The following is a 21,480-nucleotide window of genomic DNA, read 5'->3' on the forward strand; positions in this document are numbered from 1 at the left end:
CAAAAAAACATGGTAAATGTAATGGAACATGAGAGAGTGGAGTAAACCTCGATGGCGCAAAGCTGCCCGTACACTATAGTTGCCTAAAGTAAATTTCACCACATTTACACCATAAAACAAGACTAAAAGAAAAGTTGTCAACTTTGTGTCCAAGGCACTAAACAGTTATACATCCACAATAAATTTAAAAGGGACAGTTATACAATACGTTCCTTAAAGAAATCAATTGAGAATCTTTAGATCAATCAGCGTGATGTATCCAGCTGTTATCTCACACACGCATCCAGATGATATCTAGAAATGAGTTTCATACTCGTGGAAAAAATGACAGAAAAAAAAAAGATTGTGTAGTATTGTCTATAACCAATAAGTACAGTTAAAAGCACTTGGTGACAGGTGTTCGTCTAAATGGAGTGAAGATGGCGTACCCCACTCACACTATATAAGGTGCATTCGTGCATATAACGGTATCTTTTTAGTGATGGATATCTTCCATTCAACCTTTAGTGCATGCAGTCAAACAAAACTGATTGAGATGGGCATACCCAGGACTCACACAAAGTGTGCTTGAAAACTCATATAAAGGTATCTTTAACAGTAAATCCACTTAATGGTATTCCAAAAAAATACACAATAATATTTTCCATATATACAGAAAAGATGTCTTGATAAAGGTCTTTTTACCGAAACGCATCAGCATCTGGACTGTGAGTAGCCTGATGAACAAATATTTCCATTCTCTTTCTTAGAAAAGAGATGTCGAAAGAATCTGGTTGACATTTTATCCTTTTTTTTTTTTATTTATTTTTGTTTCATCTTTTCTGTATAGATACCTTTATATGAGTTTTCAAGCACACTTTGGGGTATATTTACTAAAAATCGTATTTTCCCGTTTGAGGTCAAAGTTCAATCACGATGACATCGAAAGTGTAAATATGCAACTTTTTGAATTTAGTACGACTAATTTACTAAGCTGCCGTATTCTGCATTTTCGGTTTTACCGATGTCGATGTCATTCGTTTTTTTAGGCAGTGTTTTACGTCAGTGACTTGTAAAACACTGCCGACTTTAATACAATGAATCTCGGCCGGATCTGAGAGATCCGTGCTGGGCTTCATTGTGCACCTTTATTTAAAAAAAAAAACAGTGTTAAAATAAAAAAAAAAAATTGCGTGGGGTCCCCCCTCCTAAGCCAAACCAGCCTTTGAGCCGATCCTGGTTGCAAAAATATGGGGAAAAAAATGATAGAGGTTCCCCCATATTTAAACAACCAGCACCGGGCTCTGCGCCTGGTCCTGGTTCCAAAAATACGGGGGACAAAAAGCGTAGGGGTCCCCCGTATTTTTGAAACCAGCACCGGGCTCCACTAGCCAGATACATAATGCCACAGCCGGGGGACACTTTTATATAGCTCCCGGCGGCCCTGGCATTACATAACCAACTAGTCACCCCTGGCCGGGGTACCCTGGAGGAGTGGGGACCCCTTCAATCAAGGGGTCCCCCCCCCTCCAGCCACCCAAGGACCAGGGGTGAAGCCCGAGGCTGTCCCCCCCCATCCAAGGGCTGCGGATGGGAGGCTGATAGCCGTTTGGGAAAAAATGAATATTATTTTTAGTAGCAGTACTACAAGTCCCAGCAAGCCTCCCCCGCAAGCTGGTACTTGGAGAACCACAAGTACCAGCATGCGGAGGAAATCCGGGCCCGCTGGTACCTGTAGTACTACTACTAAAAAAATACCCCAATAAAAACATAAGACACACACCTTGAAAGTATAACTTTAATGCATACATACACACCTCCATATACACATACTTACCTTATGTTCACACGAGGGTCGGTCCTCTTCTCCATGTAGAATCCATGGTGTACCTGTTGAAAAAATTATACTCACAAAATCCAGTGTAGAAGCCTCTTCTTCTTTTAATCCATTTGTAATCCAGGTACTTGTCAAAATAAAAAAACGGACACCCGACCTCGCACTGAAAGGGGCCCCATGTTTTCACATGGGACCCCTTTCCCCGAATGCCAGAAACCCCCTCTGACTTAAGTCTAAGAGGGTTCCATCAGCCAATCAGGGAGCGCCACATTGTGGCACCCTCCTGATTGGCTGTGTGCTCCTGTAGTGTATGACGGGCGGCACACGGCAGTGTTACAATGTAGCGCCTATGCGCTCCATTGTAACCAATAGTGGGAACTTTGTGGTCAGCGGTTGACCGAAAGTAACCTCACCGCTGACCACAAATTGAAGGGGTCCCCACTCCTCCAGGGTACCCCGGCCAGGGGTGACTAGTTGGTTATGTAATGCCAGGGCCGCCGGGAGCTATATAAAAGTGTCCCCCGGCTGTGGCATTATGTATCTGGCTAGTGGAGCCCGGTGCTGGTTTCAGAAATACGGGGGACCCCTACGCTTTTTGTCCCCCGTATTTTTGGAACCAGGACCAGGCGCAGAGCCCGGTGCTGGTTGTTTAAATATGGGGGAACCTCTATCACTTTTTTTCCCCATATTTTTGCAACCAGGATCGGCTCAAAGAGCCCGAGGCTGGTTTTGCTTAGGAGGGGGGACCCCACGCAATTTTTTTTTGAAAAAAAAAAACACTTTCCCATCCCCTTCCCACTGATAAACATGCACGGATCTCATGGATCCCTGCATGCCTATCCAAACACGGAATAAAAAAGCAGGTCTGTTTTTTTTTAGCACTTTTTCACAAATTGTATTTCTGCACGGCAGTTTTTGGCTATTGTCGGCAGTGTTTGTGATTTGCACTTTTTAGTAAATTACCGATTTCTACCAAATTGCAGGCGTATTTGACCGATGGTGTATTGATTCGTGATTTTTTCCTAGGACTTCCAAAATATTACGAATGCCCTCATCACTGCCGAGATTTTTGCTTAGTAAATTACCGAAATGACACTTTGAAGAAAAAACGGCATCTCGGTCAAAATCGGGACCTTAGTAAATATACCCCTTTGTGTGAGTCCTGGGTATGCCCATCTCAATCAGTTTTGTTTGACTGCATGCACTAAAGGTTGAATGGAAGATATCCATCACTAAAAAGATACCGTTATATGCACGAATGCACCTTATATAGTGTGAGTGGGGTACGCCATCTTCACTTCATTTAGACGAACACCTGTCATCAAGTGCTTTTAACTGTACCTATTGGTTATAGACAATACTACACAATCTTTTTTTTTTTGGTATTTTTTCCACATGAGTATGAAACTCATTTCTAGATATCATCTGGATGCGTGTGTGAGATAACAGCTGGATACATCACGCAGAATGATCTACAGAGTCTCAATTGATTTCTTTAAGGAACGTATTGTATAAATTTCCCTTTTGAGTTTATTGTGGATGTATAACTGTTTAGCGCCTTGGATACATAAAGTTGTCAACTTTTCTTTTAGTCTTGTTTTACGTGGTATATGTAACTTGATAAAATGAATACTCCACTGGTTGTGCCAGCTTGAGTCAGTCAGACTGCATTTTGCATATACAGTCAGTTGGGTAGTCACAGATATAGTTTCTCCAATGGGTAAAACATCCTTAGGTTAATAAAAGAAGGCCAACACTATATGTTGGACCAATAAAATAAGGACAATATGTAGCACTGAACTTTTGGTAGGCAATATATAGCCTTCAATAAAGTGTAGTGAAGAAAGACACACAATTGGGTAGAAGTGTCCCTCTCAGTGTTCAGTGAATGAATCATGTGATTACTCGCAAACCCCTCTTAGCCGCATCATGATTGACATGCTGTGGCAGTTGGGGGTTGGCAACTGGGGCCATTCAGAAAACTGGGGCATGTCGTCCCCATTTTGTAGGCGTGGCAAGCACAAGGTCTGCGATGTTGGATGCAGACCTCCTGGAAGAGGAGTTCCGACTGCCAGACTGAGTAAGCTTTGGTTTAAGCAGATTGGCCAAGGGCAGACTGGTTGATGGCCGCGATGGTGATCCGATGCTGTGTATTCAGACGCAGCAATTGGATTGCAGATGTAGGGGACGTCTATTTCCTACAGATGCCTCCTGCTGCATGTGCATTTGGGTTGTATGGTATTGCACAGCCTCTTCCCTGCAGCTGTGCAATACTGTACATATCAGAATCAGTGCGCATAGTTACAGGAGGGAAACCCTTGCTCACGTTTCTGATGGAACTTCGTGGCTAACTGAATTGGCCCCTTTGTGTTGGTCAGGGAACTCCTGAATAAATCTGTTGTCATAGCCATGATATAAGAAAATATTGTGAAAATTGCTAAAGGGCTGCATACACTCCAATGCCACTACGCGCACATATAATACCTACTTATGTATAACATAATGCATTATTACACTGCAATGCTCATTCCCTATAATGACCTGGTAACACAAGCTCTAAACCCAACATAGGCCCTGTTGTGATATGAATATAGGAATAATGGATGGTAGATTTTGTTTGCTTTTATGTCGGCACTGTGGTAAAACCGTTCCACAGATCTATCAAACTCATCCTACTCTGTCATATACTCTGTGTGGTTGGATGGAGTCTTTCTTCAAAAAAACAATTGCATATTTAGATGGACTGTCTATTAGTTTTATTATCTGTGTTTACATGGACTATTTTTTATTTGTAACAAACAGGTTTGCTATGCGTCTGCAGCCTGACAGGCTTTTCAGCCTCATCAGCTATGTTAATAAGTTGGACCCCTCTTCCTGACATGAGCTAGCGTGACACGCAGCATGAAATGACCATCTGCTTCCTACCCGTCACACACACTGACTTGTGAATTCACATATTAGCACCTACAATTAGGACACAGACCCCAAACAATGCAGCACACATATATTTTGTGTAGCCGTACCATAAATATTAAGAGTTACAATATAGGTGTTTTGATCTGTAGTGAATGCTCATCAAGGCACGTTTCTGGCGGAATTTCATGGTGCTGCTTTGTGGAAAAGACAATTCATGGTATCTGATTGTAGTAAAACACCTTCTGTTTTATGACTCTGTTCTGGTCATGGCGTTCATAAAATGGTTGTGTCTGGGTTAAGTCATAGTAACCGTTACTAGCCAGACTCACCAAGCAGCGTAATATGATTCAGGTTAATAGTTAGAAGAACTTACAGTGCTCGGTAAAGGAAAACACCTGTAAGTAATGCAAAAAACAAATCATTTTGTTGTGCATCACTGGAATGGGTGCTTGCATCTTTGCTAATAAACAAAATAAGCATTTTTTCCTCAGTGAGACACTTTACCACTTCTCTTTCCACCTCCAAACACTTCAGTCATGTGCAACAGCAGATCACCATTTCAGGATTTCCCTATATGAGCATTTGGTGGGCAATTACTTTCCACCTTGACATCTTGAAAACACGAGGCATGGCTGGATTAGGACCAACTGTAGCCCTGGGGAAGGCAGCAATATTGGGCTCTTTCTGTGTTATCTAGCAATGCTCCCGGCTACAATTTTACTAGAACAGCCAACAGGGGTGTAACTGTAAATACATTTATTATTATACATGTAGAGTAAATATTGACTGCTTTTGCATGTAGCCCACAAATGCTGGGCAGCTTTATTCTCACACTGCAATTTAGATTGAAGCTTGGACACTCCTCTGACATCGAAGTCTCTCATTTTACATCAATGGTTTATGTTTAGCACATGCGCAAAACGTATTTGTGATTCACCACCAGGGTCAGTAACCAATACTGTACCATATGTGGCTGGCCATCCACCATTGATGGGGAGTGGGTTAGGGTCAGGCACTAGGGAGGATTAGTCCTAGCGGCACACCCTGTGAGCTAGCTGTAGCCGCCCGCCCTGGAGGGTCAGCCCTAGCTGCTGTCCCCTGAGGGTTTGGGGGGGGGGTTAAAAATACTTACCCCCTCTGATGTCAGAATCTTCAATGTGGGGATTCCGCAGTCAGTCATGTGACCACCGACTTCCCGACCACTGGGATATAGTATGTGTTCCTCATTTCATATGGCTACAAAAACTCATGATGCTACATCACGTCATCTATTGCTTTTTGAAAATTATTTGGTTACATCTTTGTGCAAATTATTTGTCTTTAATGAGTACTAAACATTTAACAGTTAAATGGGTTGTGCCAAAAGAACTATTTTGCGGCTGCAAAATGTTTCATTGCTGTTAGGGATGTGTAACATGATGGAGGTACCAGCAAGAAGAGCCCAGAAAAAATAAGATTTTACTCACCGGTAAATCTATTTCTCGTAGTCCGTAGTGGATGCTGGGAACTCCGTAAGGACCATGGGGAATAGACGGGCTCCGCAGGAGACTGGGCACTCTAAAAGAAAGATTAGGTACTATCTGGTGTGCACTGGCTCCTCCCACTATGACCCTTCTCCAGACCTCAGTTAGGACACTGTGCCCGGAAGAGCTGACACAATAAGGAAGGATTTTGAATCCCGGGTAAGACTCATACCAGCCACACCAATCACACCGTATAACTCGTGATACTACACCCAGTTAACAGTATGAAATATAACTGAGCCTCTCAACAGATGGCTCAACAATAACCCTTAGTTAGGCAATAACTACATACAAGTATTGCAGACAATCCGCACTTGGGATGGGCGCCCAGCATCCACTACGGACTACGAGAAATATATTTACCGGTGAGTAAAATCTTATTTTCTCTGACGTCCTAGTGGATGCTGGGAACTCCGTAAGGACCATGGGGATTATACCAAAGCTCCCAAACGGGCGGGAGAGTGCGGATGACTCTGCAGCACCGAATGAGAGAACTCAAGGTCCTCCTCAGCCAGGGTATCAATTTTGTAGAATTTAGCAAACGTGTTTGCCCCTGACCAAGTTGCAGCTCGGCAAAATTGTAAAGCCGAGACCCCTCGGGCAGCCGCCCAAGATGAGCCCACTTTCCTCGTGGAATGGGCTTTTTACTGATTTAGGATGCGGCAATCCAGCCGCAGAATGCTCCAGCTGAATTGTGCTACAAATTCAGCGAGCAATAGTCTGCTTAGAAGCAGGAGCACCTATTTTGTTGGGTGCCTACAGGATAAAAAGCGAGTCAGTGTTCCTGACTCCAGCCGTCCTGGAAATATAAATTTTTAAGGCCCTGACTACGTCCAGTAACTTGGAATCTTCCAAGTCCCTAGTAGCCGCAGGCACTACAATAGGTTGGTTCAAGTGAAAAGCTGATACCACCTTAGGGAGAAACTGGGGACGAGTCCTCAATTCTGCCCTATCCATATGGAAAATCAGATAAGGGCTTTTACATGACAAAGCCGCCAATTCTGACACACGCCTGGCCGAAGCCGAGGCCAATAACATGACCACTTTCCACGTGAGATATTTCAAATCCACAGTTTTAAGGCACAAAAGGGGGCTGAATATGTAGCACTCCCTTTACAAATGTCTGAACTCCAAGCAGTGAAGCCAGTTCTTTCTGGAAGAAAATCGACAGAGCCGAAATCTGGACCTTAATGGAACCCAATTTTAGGCCCATAGTCACCCCTGACTGTAGGAAGTGCAGAAAACGACCCAGCTGAAATTCCTCTGTTGGGGCCTTCCTGGCCTCACACCACGCAACATATTTTCGCCAAATACGGTGATAATGGTTTGCGGTTACTTCTTTCCTGGCTTTTATCAGCGTAGGAATGACTTCTTCCGGAATGCCCTTTTCCTTTAGGATCCGGAATTCAACCGCCATGCCGTCAAACGCAGCCACGGTAAGTCTTGGAACAGACAGGGCCCCTGCTGTAGCAGATCCTGTCTGAGCGGTAGAGGCCATGGGTCCTCTGATATCATTTCTTGAAGTTCTGGGTACCAAGCTCTTCTTGGCCCATCCGGAACCACGAGTATCGTTCTTACTCCTTGTTTTCTTATTATTCTCAGTACCTTTGGTATGAGAGGCAGAGGAGGGAATACATAAACCGACTGGTACACCCACGGTGTCAATAGAGCGTCCACAGCTATTGCCTGAGGGTCCCTTGACCTGGCGCAATATCTAGTTTTTTGTTTAGGCGGGACGCCATCATGTCCACCTGTGGCCTTTCCCAACGGTTTACCAACAGTTGGAAGACTTCTGGATGAAGTCCCCACTCTCCCGGGTGTAGGTCGTGTCTGCTGAGGAAGTCTGCTTCCCAGTTGTCCACTCCCGGAATGAACACTGCTGACAGTGCTAAGACGTGATTTTCCGCCCATCGGAGAATCCTTGTGGCTTCTGCCATCGCCATCCTGCTTCTTGTGCCGCCCTGTCGTTTTACATGGGCGACTGCCGTGATGTTGTCTGATTGGATCAGTACCGGCTGGTTTTGAAGCAGAGGCCTTGTCAGACTTAGGGCATTGTAAATGGCCCTCAGTTCCAGAATATTTATGTGTAGGGACGACTCCTGACTTGACCAAAGTCCTTGGAAATTTCTTCCCTGTGTGAATGCCCCCCAGCCTCGAAGGCTGGCATCCGTGGTTACCAGGACCCAGTCCTGTATGCCGAATCTGCGGCCCTCTTGAAGATGAGCACTCTGCAGCCACCACAGTAGAGATACCCTGGTCCTTGGAGACAGGGTTATCAGCCGATGCATCTGAAGATGCGATCCCGACCACTTGTCCAAGAGGTCCCACTGAAAGGTTCTTGCATGGAACCTGCCGAATGGAATTTTGCTTCGTAAGAAGCTACCATTTTTCCCAGGACTCGTGTGCAGTGATGCACCGATACCTGTTTTGGTTTCAGGAGGTCTCTGACTAGAGATGACAGCTCCTTGGCTTTCTCCTGCGAGAGAAACACTTTTTTCTGTTCTGTGTCCAGAACCATCCCCAGGAACAGTAGGCGTGTGGTAGGACCCAGCTGTGACTTTGGAATGTATAGAATCCATCTGTGCTGTTGTAGCACTTCCCGAGATAGTGCTACTCCGACCAACAACTGCTCCTTGGACCTCGCCTTTATAAGGAGATCGTCCAAGTACGGGATAATTAAAACTCCCTTTTTTCGAAGGAGTATCATCATTTCTGCCATTACCTTGGTAAAGACCCTCGGTGCCGTCGACAGTCCAAACGGCAGTGTTTGGAATTGGTAATGGCAATCTTATATCACAAATCTGAGGTACTCCTGGTGAGGATGGTAAATGGGGACATGTAGGTAAGCATCCTTGATGTCCAGGGATACCATGTAATCCCCCTCCTCCAGGCTTGCAATAACCGCCCTGAGCGATTCCATCTTGAACTTGAATTTTTTTATGTATGTGTTCAAGGATTTCAAATTTAAAATGGGTCTCGCCAAACCGTCCGGTTTCGGTATCACAAACAGTGTGGAATAGTAACCCCGTCCTTGTTGAAGTAGGGGCACCTTGACTATCACCTGCTGGGAATACAGCTTGTGAATTGCCTCTAGCACAGCCTCCCTGCCTGAGGGAGTTGTCGGCAAGGCAGATTTGAGGAAACGGCGGGGGGGAGACGCCTCGAATTCCAGCTTGTACCCCTGAGATACTACTTGAAGGATCCAGGGATCCACCTGTGAGCGAGCCCACTGATCGCTGAAATTTTTGAGGCGGCCCCCCATTGTACCTGGCTGCGCCTGTGGAGCCCCCGCGTCATGCGGTGGACTCAGAGGAAGCGGGGGAAGAATTTTGATTCTGGGAACTGGCTGACTGGTGCAGCTTTTTCACTCTTCCCTCGTCTCTGTGCAGAAAGGAAGCGCCTTTGACCCGCTTGCTTTTCTGAAGCCGAAAGGACTGTACCTGATAATACAGTGCTTTCTTAGGCTGTGAGGAAACCTGAGGTAAAAAAATTTTTTCCCAGCTGTTGCTGTGGATACGAGGTCCCAGAGACCATCCCCAAACAATTCCTCACCCTTATAAGGCTCTATGTGCCTTTTAAAGTCAGCATCACCTGTCCAGTGTCGGGTCTCTAATACCCTCCTGACAGAATGGACATTGCATTAATTCTGGATGCCAGCCGGCAAAATATCCCTCTGTGCATCCCTCATATATAAGACGACGTCTTATGTTCGCAAAATAGTATCCCTGTTTGACAGGGTTACAGACCACGCTGCAGCAGCACTATCTGCAGGTCTCAGTCTAGTACCTGAGTGTGTAAATACAGACTTCAGGATAGCCTCCTGCTTTTTATCAGCAGGTACCTTCAAAGTGGCCGTATCCTAAGACGGCAGTGCCACCTTTTTTGACAAACGTGTGAGCGCCTTATCCACCCTAGGGGATATCTCCCAGCGTAACTTATCCTCTGGCGGGAAAGGGTACGCCATCAGTAACTTTTTAGAAATTACCAGTTTCTTATTGGGGGAACCCACGCTTTTTCACACTTCATTCACTCATTTGATGGGGGAACAAAACACTGCCTGCTTTCATAAAACCCTTTTTTAGTGGTACTTGGGTTAATGTCAGAAATGTGTAACACATTTTTTATTGCCGGGATCATGTAACGGATGTTCCTAGTGGATTGTGTATATGTCTCAACCTCGTCGACACTGGAGTCAGACTCCGTGTCGACATCTGTGTCTGCCATCTGAGGGAGCGGGCGTTTTTGAGCCCCTGATGGCCTTTGAGACGCCTGGGTAGGCGCGGGCTGAGAAGCCGGCTGTCCCATAGCCGTTACGTCATCCAGCCTTTTATGTAAGGAGTTGACACTGTCGGTTTATGCCTTCCACCTATCCATCCACTCTGGTGTCGGCCCCACAGGGGGCGACATCACATTTATCGGCATCTGCTCTGCCATCACATAAGCCTCCTCATCAAACGTGTCGACACAGCCGTACCGACACACCGCACACACACACAGGGAATGCTCTGACTGAGGACAGGACCCCACACAGCCCTTTGGGGAGACAGAGAGAGAGTATGCCAGCACACACCAGAGCGCTATATAATTTTGGGATTAACACTATATTGAGTGAATTTTTCCCAATAGCTGCTTGTATATACAATATTGCGCCTAAATTTTGTGCCCCCCCCCCTCTCTTTTTAACCCTTTGAGCCTGAAAACTACAGGGGAGAGCCTGGGGAGCTGTCTTCCAGCTGCACTGTGAAGAGAAAATGGCGCCAGTGTGCTGAGGGAGAAGCCCCGCCCCTTTTCCAACTGACTTTCTCCCGCTTTTTCTGGAATATTGGCAGGGGTAATTTTACATCTATATAGCCTCTAGGACTATATATGATGTAGATTTGCCAGCCAAGGTGTCATATATTGCCCTCAGGGCGCCCCCCCCAGCGCCCTGCACCCTCAGTGACCGGAGTGTGAAGTGTGCATGAGGAGCAATGGCTCCGGGAACGAACACCAAAGCCAGTTCCATGCGGTCGATCCCTCTGGAGCTAATGGTGTCCAGTAGCCTAAGAAGCCCAAGCTAGCTGCTAGCAGGTAGGTTCGCTTCTTCTCCCCTTAGTCCCTCGATGCAGTGAGCCTGTTGCCAGCAGGTCTCACTGTAAAATAAAAAACCTAAAATAAACTTTCTTTCTAGGAGCTCAGGAGAGCCCCTAGTGTGCATCCAGCTCGGCCGGGCACAGAAATCTAACTGAGGTCTGGAGGAGGGTCATAGTGGGAGGAGCCAGTGCACACCAGATAGTACCTAATCTTTCTTTTAGAGTGCCCAGTCTCCTGCGGGGCCCGTCTATTCCCCATGGTCCTTACGGAGTTCCCAGCATCCACTAGGACGTCCGAGAAATAAACCTTGATGCTCTGTGTATTAGCATTAGAAGACCGGCTTTCATACAGTGGCAGCTTCATTTTCATGCACGGGTCTTCCAGTATTACTGCTTATCACAGACATTCATGCGTTTGCAGTTGGGTGTGGATGTGTTTTTGTTCTGTAGAGCTGGTAGGCCATGGAATTGTGCTGCTGCCCATTATTATATTATGCAAGGTAAATGAGAGGAAAGTGGGATAACAATAAGCTGTGTGATTAAAAAAAACTTTATTCAAACATGTCTGACAAGTGTTGTCCTCCGAGACCGCTCAATCATACCAGACTGTCTTCATTTTGTATTTCCCATAGGTTCCTGTTATAGTCAAAAGCAGCTGATCCTCAAGGACTAACCTTTTTCTAATTAATCTCTTCTATTAAGTGATGATAATGAATTCGCAGAGAAAGGTTCCTCAGAAAAGTGCAAATTTCTTATTAACACAGAGATAGAAATATAATACATTGGAATAAATATTTCACTTTATAATGGATGTCTTTTTCTTTCCTCTCTTCGGCTAGGTTCTTGCTTATACTGAAGGCCTACATGGAAAATGGATGTTCAGCGAGATCCGAGCAGTTTTCTCCAGACGGTACCTTTTGCAGAACACAGCTCTGGAAGTGTTCATGGCAAACCGCAGTGAGTTTCACCTTTTGTAACCATGATATTTCAGCTCTAACAGTGTCAGTCTGTCTACTAGCTTATTCTCCTTAAGCTTAGTACAGGAAACAGCAATCCATGTTCATGTTCTGCCAGCTGTCTAACTCAGCCTGCAATCTTTCCACCTACATGGCGGTGGGAGACCAGGGTTCCTTCATAGAAAGAGGTCCATGCGTACCGAGAGCTGGGGATCAGCTGACCACCTCATCCAATAAACAGATGAATTTACTAATAAGCATACGCAGCAAAGAAACGTTAGTAACAAAATAATGTTCAATGTTCATGCAACGTCTCCTGCGGCTTTTTTTGCGAAATCACCTTCCATCTGTATATCAGGCACTATGTACGGAGCACAAGCCATACGTATAAAAAGATTGGTGACAAGTCTTAAAACCCATGTCATGTATTTTTGAGACAAACATCCACAAAAGATGGGACTTATTTTCTGTTGATGTCAGCTCCACCTCAATAACCCTCCAGTATTATAGCACACCTCCCAACTGTCCTGCATTCAGTGGTACAGTACCGCTGCTCCACCCGCGGGCCGCAGTGTCCCGGCAGGAAGGGGGGGGTGTTGGGGGGGGGGGGGGCACACACGCATAGCAAAGCAGCAGGTAAGGAGCGCAGAATAGATGCTGTGCATCCACTAACATGTCGGGAGAGCAGGGGGGCAGCGTGCTTGGCGTGACCCCACAATGACGCTCCATCCCCTTTTCGGCAGCACGCAGGGTCCCGCTCCCTGGACCACCAATGTTGGGAGGTATGTTATAGGGCTGTTATAAAATGTAGAGATTTAATAAACCGTTAAAAGTTATAGTAACACTACTTAAATAAAAACAAGCAAAAACACCTTCCCCCCTTTTACACCTGACTAGCTAACACAGATCTGTACTTACTCACCTGACGTTATACTGTATGTTGTACCATTGATAGCTAGTTTAGAGCTTTCACACTTTAGCGCCTTTGTGCACCGTGTAACATCTTTCTGCATCACAGCAGCAGCCGTACAGATGTGTAGTGTAGTGAGTGCTTACAGTGTGTACCTTTCTCCCTATAGGGGCAGTGTCATTTTGCACAGAGTGTGTGGCGGTATGCATGGCGTGGCTCAGTTATACTGGTCTCGTGCCTTTTTTCTCAGATTAGTGTCCTTGGGCCTCAGTGCCGATATTTACAGAATTGAGCGAATTATTGGCCACGTTCACACTGCACACGCGCCAAGGTAGCTTAGCGATGTCTCTCGCTGTGAGTGTTTATTTACATAGTGATTTACAGTCAGGGACTCAATGGGGTAGGTAACGGGGAGTGGTGGCATAACACAGGTGTGTCGTGACCATTTTCGGGGCATATATCAGCCTACAACTGTGATCCTGTACACATACATAACGTGGGCCAGCGTCTCTGATCCTGCGGGCATTCTGCATGACCACAGAAGGATCTGCGACCACTGCTGCATACTGTATTTGTTCTCTGTTGCTTGGATCTGCAAAGCTGCCATTGAACGTCTCAGTACATTTCCAGGCAGCTACAGCATTAGCATATATTCGCACATCCCCTGCGTATGGGATCACAGCTACAATCAGGCCCTTTGTTGCTCTGCTGCAGCATGCTAATGCACTATTAGGGCACAAGTACTTTGTGCTTTTATTGCATTGGCAGTACAAAACAGACACAAATACTGAACGATGGGACGTTACAGTCATGTCTTTCTCTGAGTGATATATTTTTCTCTGACGTCCTAGTGGATGCTGGGAACTCCGTAAGGACCATGGGGAATAGCGGCTCCGCAGGAGACTGGGCACAAAAGTAAAGCTTTAGGACTACCTGGTGTGCACTGGCTCCTCCCCCCATGACCCTCCTCCAAGCCTCAGTTAGATTTTTGTGCCCGGCCGAGAAGGGTGCACACTAGGGGCTCTCCTGAGCTTCTTAGTGAAAGTTTAGTTTTAGGTTTTTTATTTTCAGTGAGACCTGCTGGCAACAGGCTCACTGCATCGAGGGACTAAGGGGATAAGAAGCGAACCTGCCTGCTTGCAGCCAGCTTGGGCTTCTTGGCTACTGGACACCATTAGCTCCAGAGGGACCGAACACAGGCCCAGCCTCGGAGTCCGGTCCCAGAGCCGCGCCGCCGGCCCCCTTACAGAGCCAGAAGCAAGAAGAGGTCCGGAAAATCGGCGGCAGAAGACATCAGTCTTCACCAAGGTAGCGCACAGCACTGCAGCTGTGCGCCATTGCTCCTCATACACACCTCACACTGCAGTCACTGAGGGTGCAGGGCGCTGGGGGGGGGCGCCCTGAGCAGCAATAAAAACACCTTGGCTGGCAAACATACATCACATATAACCCCCAGGGCTATATGGATGTATTTTAACCCCTGCCAGAATCCATAAAAATGCGGGAGAAAAGTCCGCGAAAAAGGGGCGGAGCCTATCTCCTCAGCACACTGGCGCCATTTTCTCTCACAGCTCCGTTGGAGGGAAGCTCCCTGGCTCTCCCCTGCAGTTACTACACTACAGAAAGGGGTTAAAAAAGAGAGGGGGGCACTAATTAGGCGCAGTATTAATAAAACAGCAGCTATAAGGGGAAAAACACTTCTATAAGGTTATCCCTGTATATATATAGCGCTCTGGTGTGTGCTGGCATACTCTCCCTCTGTCTCCCCAAAGGGCTAGTGGGGTCCTGTCCTCTATCAGAGCATTCCCTGTGTGTGTGCTGTGTGTCGGTACGATTGTGTCGACATGTATGAGGAGGAAAATGGTGTGGAGGCGGAGCAATTGCCTGTAATGGAGATGTCACCCCCTAGGGAGTCGACACCTGAGTGGCTGAGCTTATGGAAGGAATTACGTGACAGTGTCAGCTCTTTACAAAAGATTGATGACATGAGACAGCCGGCTACTCAGCCTGTGCCTGTCCAGGTGTCTCAAAAGCCATCAGGGGCTCTAAAACGCCCGTTACCTCAGATGGCAGATACAGACGCCGACACGGATACTGACTCCAGTGTCGACGATTAAGAGACGAATGTGACTTCCAGTAGGGCCACACGTTACATGATTGAGGCTATGGAAAATGTTTTACATATTTCTGATAATACCAGTACCACTAAAAAGGGTATTATGTTGGGTGAGAAAAAACTGCCGGTAGTTTTTCCTGCATCTGAGGAATTAAATGAAGTGTGTGATGATGCGTGGGTTTCCCCCGATAAAAACTGTTAATTCCTAAAAAGTTATTAGCATCATACCCCTTCCCGCCAGAGGATAGGGCACGTTGGGAAACACCCCCTAGGGTGGATAAAGCGCTCACACGCTTGTCTAAACAGGTGGCACTACCGTCCCCGGATACGGCCGCCCTTAAGGAACCTGCTGACAGAAAGCAGGAAAATATCCTAAAAATGTATATACACTCACACGGGTGTGATACTGCGACCAGCAATCGCCTCAGCCTGGATGTGCAGTGCTGGGGTGGCTTGGTCGGATTCCCTGACTGACAATATTGATACCCTAGATAGGGACAGTATATTACTGACTATAGAGCATTTAAAAGATGCATTTCTATATATGCGTGATGCACAGAGGGATATTTGCCGACTGGCATCAAGAGTAAGTGCGCTGTCCATTTCTGCCAGAAGAAGGGTTATGGACAAGACAGTGGTCAGGTGATGCAGATTCCAAAAGGCATATGGAAGTATCGCCTTATAAAAGGGAGGAGTTATTTGGGGTAGGTCTAACAGACCTGGTGGCCACGGCAACGGCTGGGAAATCCACATTTTTACCCCAGGTAGCCTCTCAACATAAGAAGACGCTGTATTATCAGGCGCAGTCCTTTAGGCCCCATAAGGGCAAGCGGGCAAAAGACTCCTCATTTCTGCCCCGTGGCAGAGGGAGAGGAAAAAGGCTGCAGCAGAAGCCATTCACAAGCTGTATTCCCAGCAGGTGATAATCAAGGTACCCCTCCTACAACAGGGAAAGGGGTATTATTCCACGCTGTTTGTGGTACCGAAGCCGGACGGCTCGGTGAGACTTATTTTAAATCTGAAATCCTTGAACACTTACATACAAAGGTTCAAATTCAAGATGGAGTCACTCAGAGCGGTGATTGCGAACCTGGAAGAAGGGGATTATATGGTGTCTCTGGACATCAAGGATGCTTATCTCCATGTCCCAATTTACCCTTCTCACCAAGGGTACCTCAGGTTTGTGGTACAGAACTGTCACTATCAGTTTCAGACGCTGCCGTTTGGTTTGTCCACGGCACCCCGGGTCTTTACCAAAGTAATGGCCGAAATGATGATACTCCTTCGAAGGAAGGGAGTTTTAGTTATCCCTTACTTGGACGATCTCCTGATAAGGGCAAGATCCAGGGAACAATTGGTAGTCGGGGTAGCACTATCTCAAGTAGTGTTGCGGCAGCACGGTTGGATTCTCAATATTCCAAAATCGCAGCTGATCCCGACGACACGTCTTCTATTCCTAGGGATGATCCTGGACACAGTCCAGAAAAAGGTGTTTCTCCCGGAGGAGAAAGCCAGGGAGTTAGCCGAACTAGTCAGAAACCTCCTAAAACCAGTCCAAGTGTCAGTGCATTAGTGCACAAGGGTCCTGGGAAAAATGGTGGCTTCCTACGAAGCAATTCCATTCGGCAGATTCCACGCAAGAACTTTCCAGTGGGACCTGCTGGACAAATGGTCCGGATCGCATCTTCAGATGCATCAGCGGATAACCCTGTCACCAAAGACAAGGGTGTCTCTCCTGTGGTGGTTGCAGAGTGCTCATCTTCTAGAGGGCCGCAGATTCAGCATTCAGGACTGGGTCCTGGTGACCACGGATGCCAGCCTGCGAGGCTGGGGAGCAGTCACACAGGGAAGAAATTTCCAGGGCTTGTGGTCAAGCCTGGAGACATCACTTCACATAAATATTTTGGAGCTAAGGGCCATTTACAATGCCCTAAGCCAAGCAAGACCTCTGCTTCAAGGTCAGCCGGTGCTGATCCAGTCGGACAACATCACGGCAGTCGCCCACGTAAACAGACAGGGCGGCACAAGAAGCAGGAGGGCAATGGCAGAAGCTGCAAGGATTTTTCGCTGGGCGGAAAATCATGTGATAGCATTGTCAGCAGTGTTCATTCCGGGAGTGGACAACTGGAAAGCAGACTTCCTAAGCAGGCTCGACCTCCACCCGGGAGAGTGGGGACTTCACCCAGAAGTCTTCCACATGATTGTAAACCGTTGGGAAAAACCAAAGGTGGACATGATGGCGTCCCGCCTAAACAAAAAACTGGACAGGTATTAAGCGCCAGGTCAAGGGACCCTCAGGCAATAGCTGTGGACGCTCTGGTAACACCGTGGGTGTACCAGTCAGTGTATGTGTTCCCTCCTCTTCCTCTCATACCAAAAGTACTGAGAATTATAAGACGGAGCGGAGTAAGAACTATACTCGTGGCTCCGGATTGGCCAAGAAGGACTTGGTACCCGGAACTTCAAGAGATGCTCACGGAGGACCCGTGGCCTCTACCTCTAAGAAGGGACCTGCTCCAGCAAGGACCCTGTCTATTCCAAGACTTACCGCGGCTGCGTTTGACGGCAGGGCGGTTGAACGCCGGATCCTGAAGGAAAAAGGCATTCCGGATGAAGTCATCCCTACCCTGATCAAGCCAGGAAGGATGTAACCGCAAAGCATTATCACCGCATTTGGCGAAAATATGTTGCGTGGTGCGAGGCCAGTAAGGCCCCGATGGAGGAATTTCAACTAGGTCGATTCCTGCATTTCCTGTAAACAGGAGTGTCTATGGGCCTAAAATTGGGGTCCATTAAAGTTCAAATTTCGGCCCTGTCAATTTTCTTCCAGAAAGAACTAGCTTCAGTTCCTGAAGTTCAGACGTTTGTAAAAGGGGTACTGCATATACAGCCTCCTTTTGTGCCTCCAGTGGCACTTTGGGATCTCAATGTAGTTTTGGGGTTCCTAAAGTCACATTGGTTTGAACCACTTGAATCTGTGGAGTTAAAATATCTCACATGGAAAGTGGTCATGTTGTTGGCCCTGGCCTCGGCCAGGCGCGTGTCAGAATTGGCGGGCTTTATCCTGTAAAAGCCCTTATCTAAAAAATAAAAGATCTTCCATTCAGACAGGGCGGAATTGAGGACTCGTCCTCATTTTCTCCCTAAGGTGGTTTCAGTGTTTCATCTGAACCAACCTATTGTGGTACCTGCGGCTACTAGTGACTTGGAGGACTCCAAGTTGTTGGACGTAGTCAGGGCCTTGAAAATATATGTTTCCAGGACGGCTGGAGTCAGAAAATCTGACTCTCTGTTTATCCTGTATGCACCCAACAAGCTGGGTGCTCCTGCTTCTAAGCAGACTATTGCTCGTTGGATTTGTAATACAATTCAGCTTGCACATTCTGTGGCAGGCCAGCCACAGCCAAAATCTGTAAAAGCCCATTCCACAAGGAAGGTGGGCTCATTTTGGGCGGCTGCCCGAGGGGTCTCGGCTTTACAACTTTGCCGAGCAGCTACTTGGTCAGGGGAAAACAAGTTTGCTAAATTCTACAAATTTGATACCCTGGCTGAGGAGGACCTGGAGTTCTCTCATTCGGTGCTGCAGAGTCATCCGCACTCTCCCGCCCGTTTGGGAGCTTTGGTATAATCCCCATGGTCCTTACGGAGTTCCCAGCATCCACTAGGACGTCAGAGAAAATAAGAATTTACTTACCGATAATTCTATTTCTCGTAGTCCGTAGTGGATGCTGGGCGCCCATCCCAAGTGCGGATTGTCTGCAATACTTGTACATAGTTATTGTTAACTAAATCGGGTTATTGTTGTGAGCCATCTATCCAGAGGCTCCTCTGTTATCATGCTGTTAACTGGGTTCAGATCACAAGTTGTACGGTGTGATTGGTGTGGCTGGTATGAGTCTTACCCGGGATTCATGAATCCTTCCTTATTGTGTACGCTCGTCCGGGCACAGTATCCTAACTGAGGCTTGGAGGAGGGTCATGGGGGGAGGAGCCAGTGCACACCAGGTAGTCCTAAAGCTTTACTTTTGTGCCCAGTCTCCTGCGGAGCCGCTATTCCCCATGGTCCTTACGGAGTTCCCAGCATCCACTACGGACTACGAGAAATAGAATTATCGGTAAGTAAATTCTTATTTTAAAGGCTAAACCAGATTGGTGTCCCTTTTTTTAATTTATTTAAATCTAGCTGCTAAATTGATAACATTTTGATCCTGCCTGTACCACGCAGGCTATTACATTTATGCCCAATCCTCTGATTACTGGCAGCTGTAATGATGTTGTGGTCACTTGCTGAACTGTGTCATTTCCTGTTGATGGTGCATTTAATAACCCTTTTTTTCCACCCCATCTCTTTAAAGCGTCGGTTATGTTTAATTTTCCTGATCAAGCCACCGTAAAGAAAGTTGTGTACAGTCTACCTCGCGTTGGAGTGGGCACCAGCTATGGATTGCCACAAGCCAGGTACGTGTTTGCAAGGTTTCAGATATTTTCTCTTAATACCTTTGCATGTTATACAGTCATCAGGTGATGAAATAACTCTTCATTTTTCATCTTGGTTTGCAGTAGTCATGTTTGTTTCTGTAGAAAACTTTCTATGTTCCAATAAGACTTGCCACGTATTGTAGAGCTATCTGAGTAAATCACATGAACATGTTATGTTATTTGCTTGCTGCACCTGTCATTTCCTCTCTACTTCATTGTAACGTGCCTCCAATATGTTTAGCGATATAATCCTTTTCCTGGGCATGTATTTTGGAGTATTAATGGAACGTGAACATCAGATGTATTGGCAGACGTTCAGTACTCTCTGCATATCTGAGAAGCATTAAACATCTGGTTACCAAGACAAATTCCTGTTTGACACTCAGATACCTCCCAACTTTGAGATCCCGTGTCTCTGGGCCCCCCATAATAGGGTATGGTCCAGTGTGAGGGGCCTGGCCTTTGGTGTGTGGGCGTGGCATCATCACACATATCTGTTTTCTGTATATTGGGGGAATGCCCAGCACTCCCTGAGCAGCCCCGGCTCACCTTCCTGCATTATATAGATGCCTCAGGCCAGAGGTTCCCAAACACGGTCCTCAAGGCACCATGACAGTCCAGGTTTTAGGTATAGCCATGGCTCAGCACAGATTCTTATATCAAATTGACTGAATTACTGATTAAGTCACCTGTGGCCATGCACAGATATACTTAAAACCTAGACCATTAGGGTGCCTTGAGGACCATGGGGTCTATTTACTAAGCCTCGGATGGAGATAAAGTGGACGGAGATAAAATACCAGCCAATCAGCTTCCAACTGTCATGTCACAGGGTGGGTTTGAAAACTGACAGTTAGGAGCTGGTTGGCTGGTACTTTATCTCTGTCCACTTTACCTCCATCCAAGGCTTAGTAAATAGACCTCCATGTTTGGTAACTTCTGCCTTAGGCAGAATATTTGTAGGGCAAGTTTCTTGAAGCAGGAGTGTGTGTGTGTGTGTGTGTGTGTGTGTGTGTGTGTGTGTGTGTGTGTGTGTGTGTGTGTGTGTGTGTGTGTGTGTGTGTGTGTGTTAGTAATATAGGCTATACATCAGTGCTGCTATTCCCCGATCTGCTGATCAGAACTGCCAGCCATCAATAATCAGTGATCCGTCTGGGAAATTCTGCATGTTAAGAAAACATGATTTACCGTTTTCGATAATTTTTTCGGTCAGAATCTGCAAAGCGGGGAATTGGGGTAATACGTAGATGTATGAGTGCCATATGTTTACATTACAAGTACATTTTACCCAGGCATAGGAAATGTGTTAGTTTTTTATTTTTAGGATATCTTCTTATAATGCACAGCGCTGATTTTAACCAGTGTTGTTTTTATCATGATCTGACAGACTATTGTTCTTTGTCTGAGTAGTTCATGGGAAAAGTAGCACAGATATAACAACGGTTATTTGCAGAATTCACTAATAACTTCTAATACAAAAGTAGGGAGAAAATAGCGCAGACATCATTAAAAAGTGTTACCACTAAGAGGGCACTGTTATGCAGCAGCCCCTGCCCATCTCCTGTATAATGCTAAGACAATTCTGACAACTCGCTATTAGATCATGGAAGCTGTACAGACGAACCAGGAGCTGTCAATCAAACTGTCTTTGATGCTCATCATGAACACATCTCCATTCCTATCCCAGATGTT

The 21,480-nt window shown here is 46.4% G+C and overlaps 1 protein-coding gene across 9 annotated transcripts in view; it reads left to right on the top strand.

Annotated features, from left to right (window-relative positions):
* Positions 1-21,480, top strand: part of NBEA (neurobeachin) — a 1,049,301-nt gene that overhangs the window by 897,806 nt on the left and 130,015 nt on the right. For all 9 annotated transcript variants that reach the window (XM_063951811.1, XM_063951806.1, XM_063951798.1 and 6 more), the window contains 2 exons: positions 12,167-12,284; positions 19,665-19,767. In XM_063951811.1, the coding sequence (XP_063807881.1) occupies positions 12,167-12,284; positions 19,665-19,767 (221 nt within the window). The remainder of the gene's footprint in view (positions 1-12,166; positions 12,285-19,664; positions 19,768-21,480) is intronic.

Source organism: Pseudophryne corroboree, chromosome 2, assembly GCF_028390025.1.
Source record: "Pseudophryne corroboree isolate aPseCor3 chromosome 2, aPseCor3.hap2, whole genome shotgun sequence".
NCBI lineage: Eukaryota > Metazoa > Chordata > Amphibia > Anura > Myobatrachidae > Pseudophryne > Pseudophryne corroboree.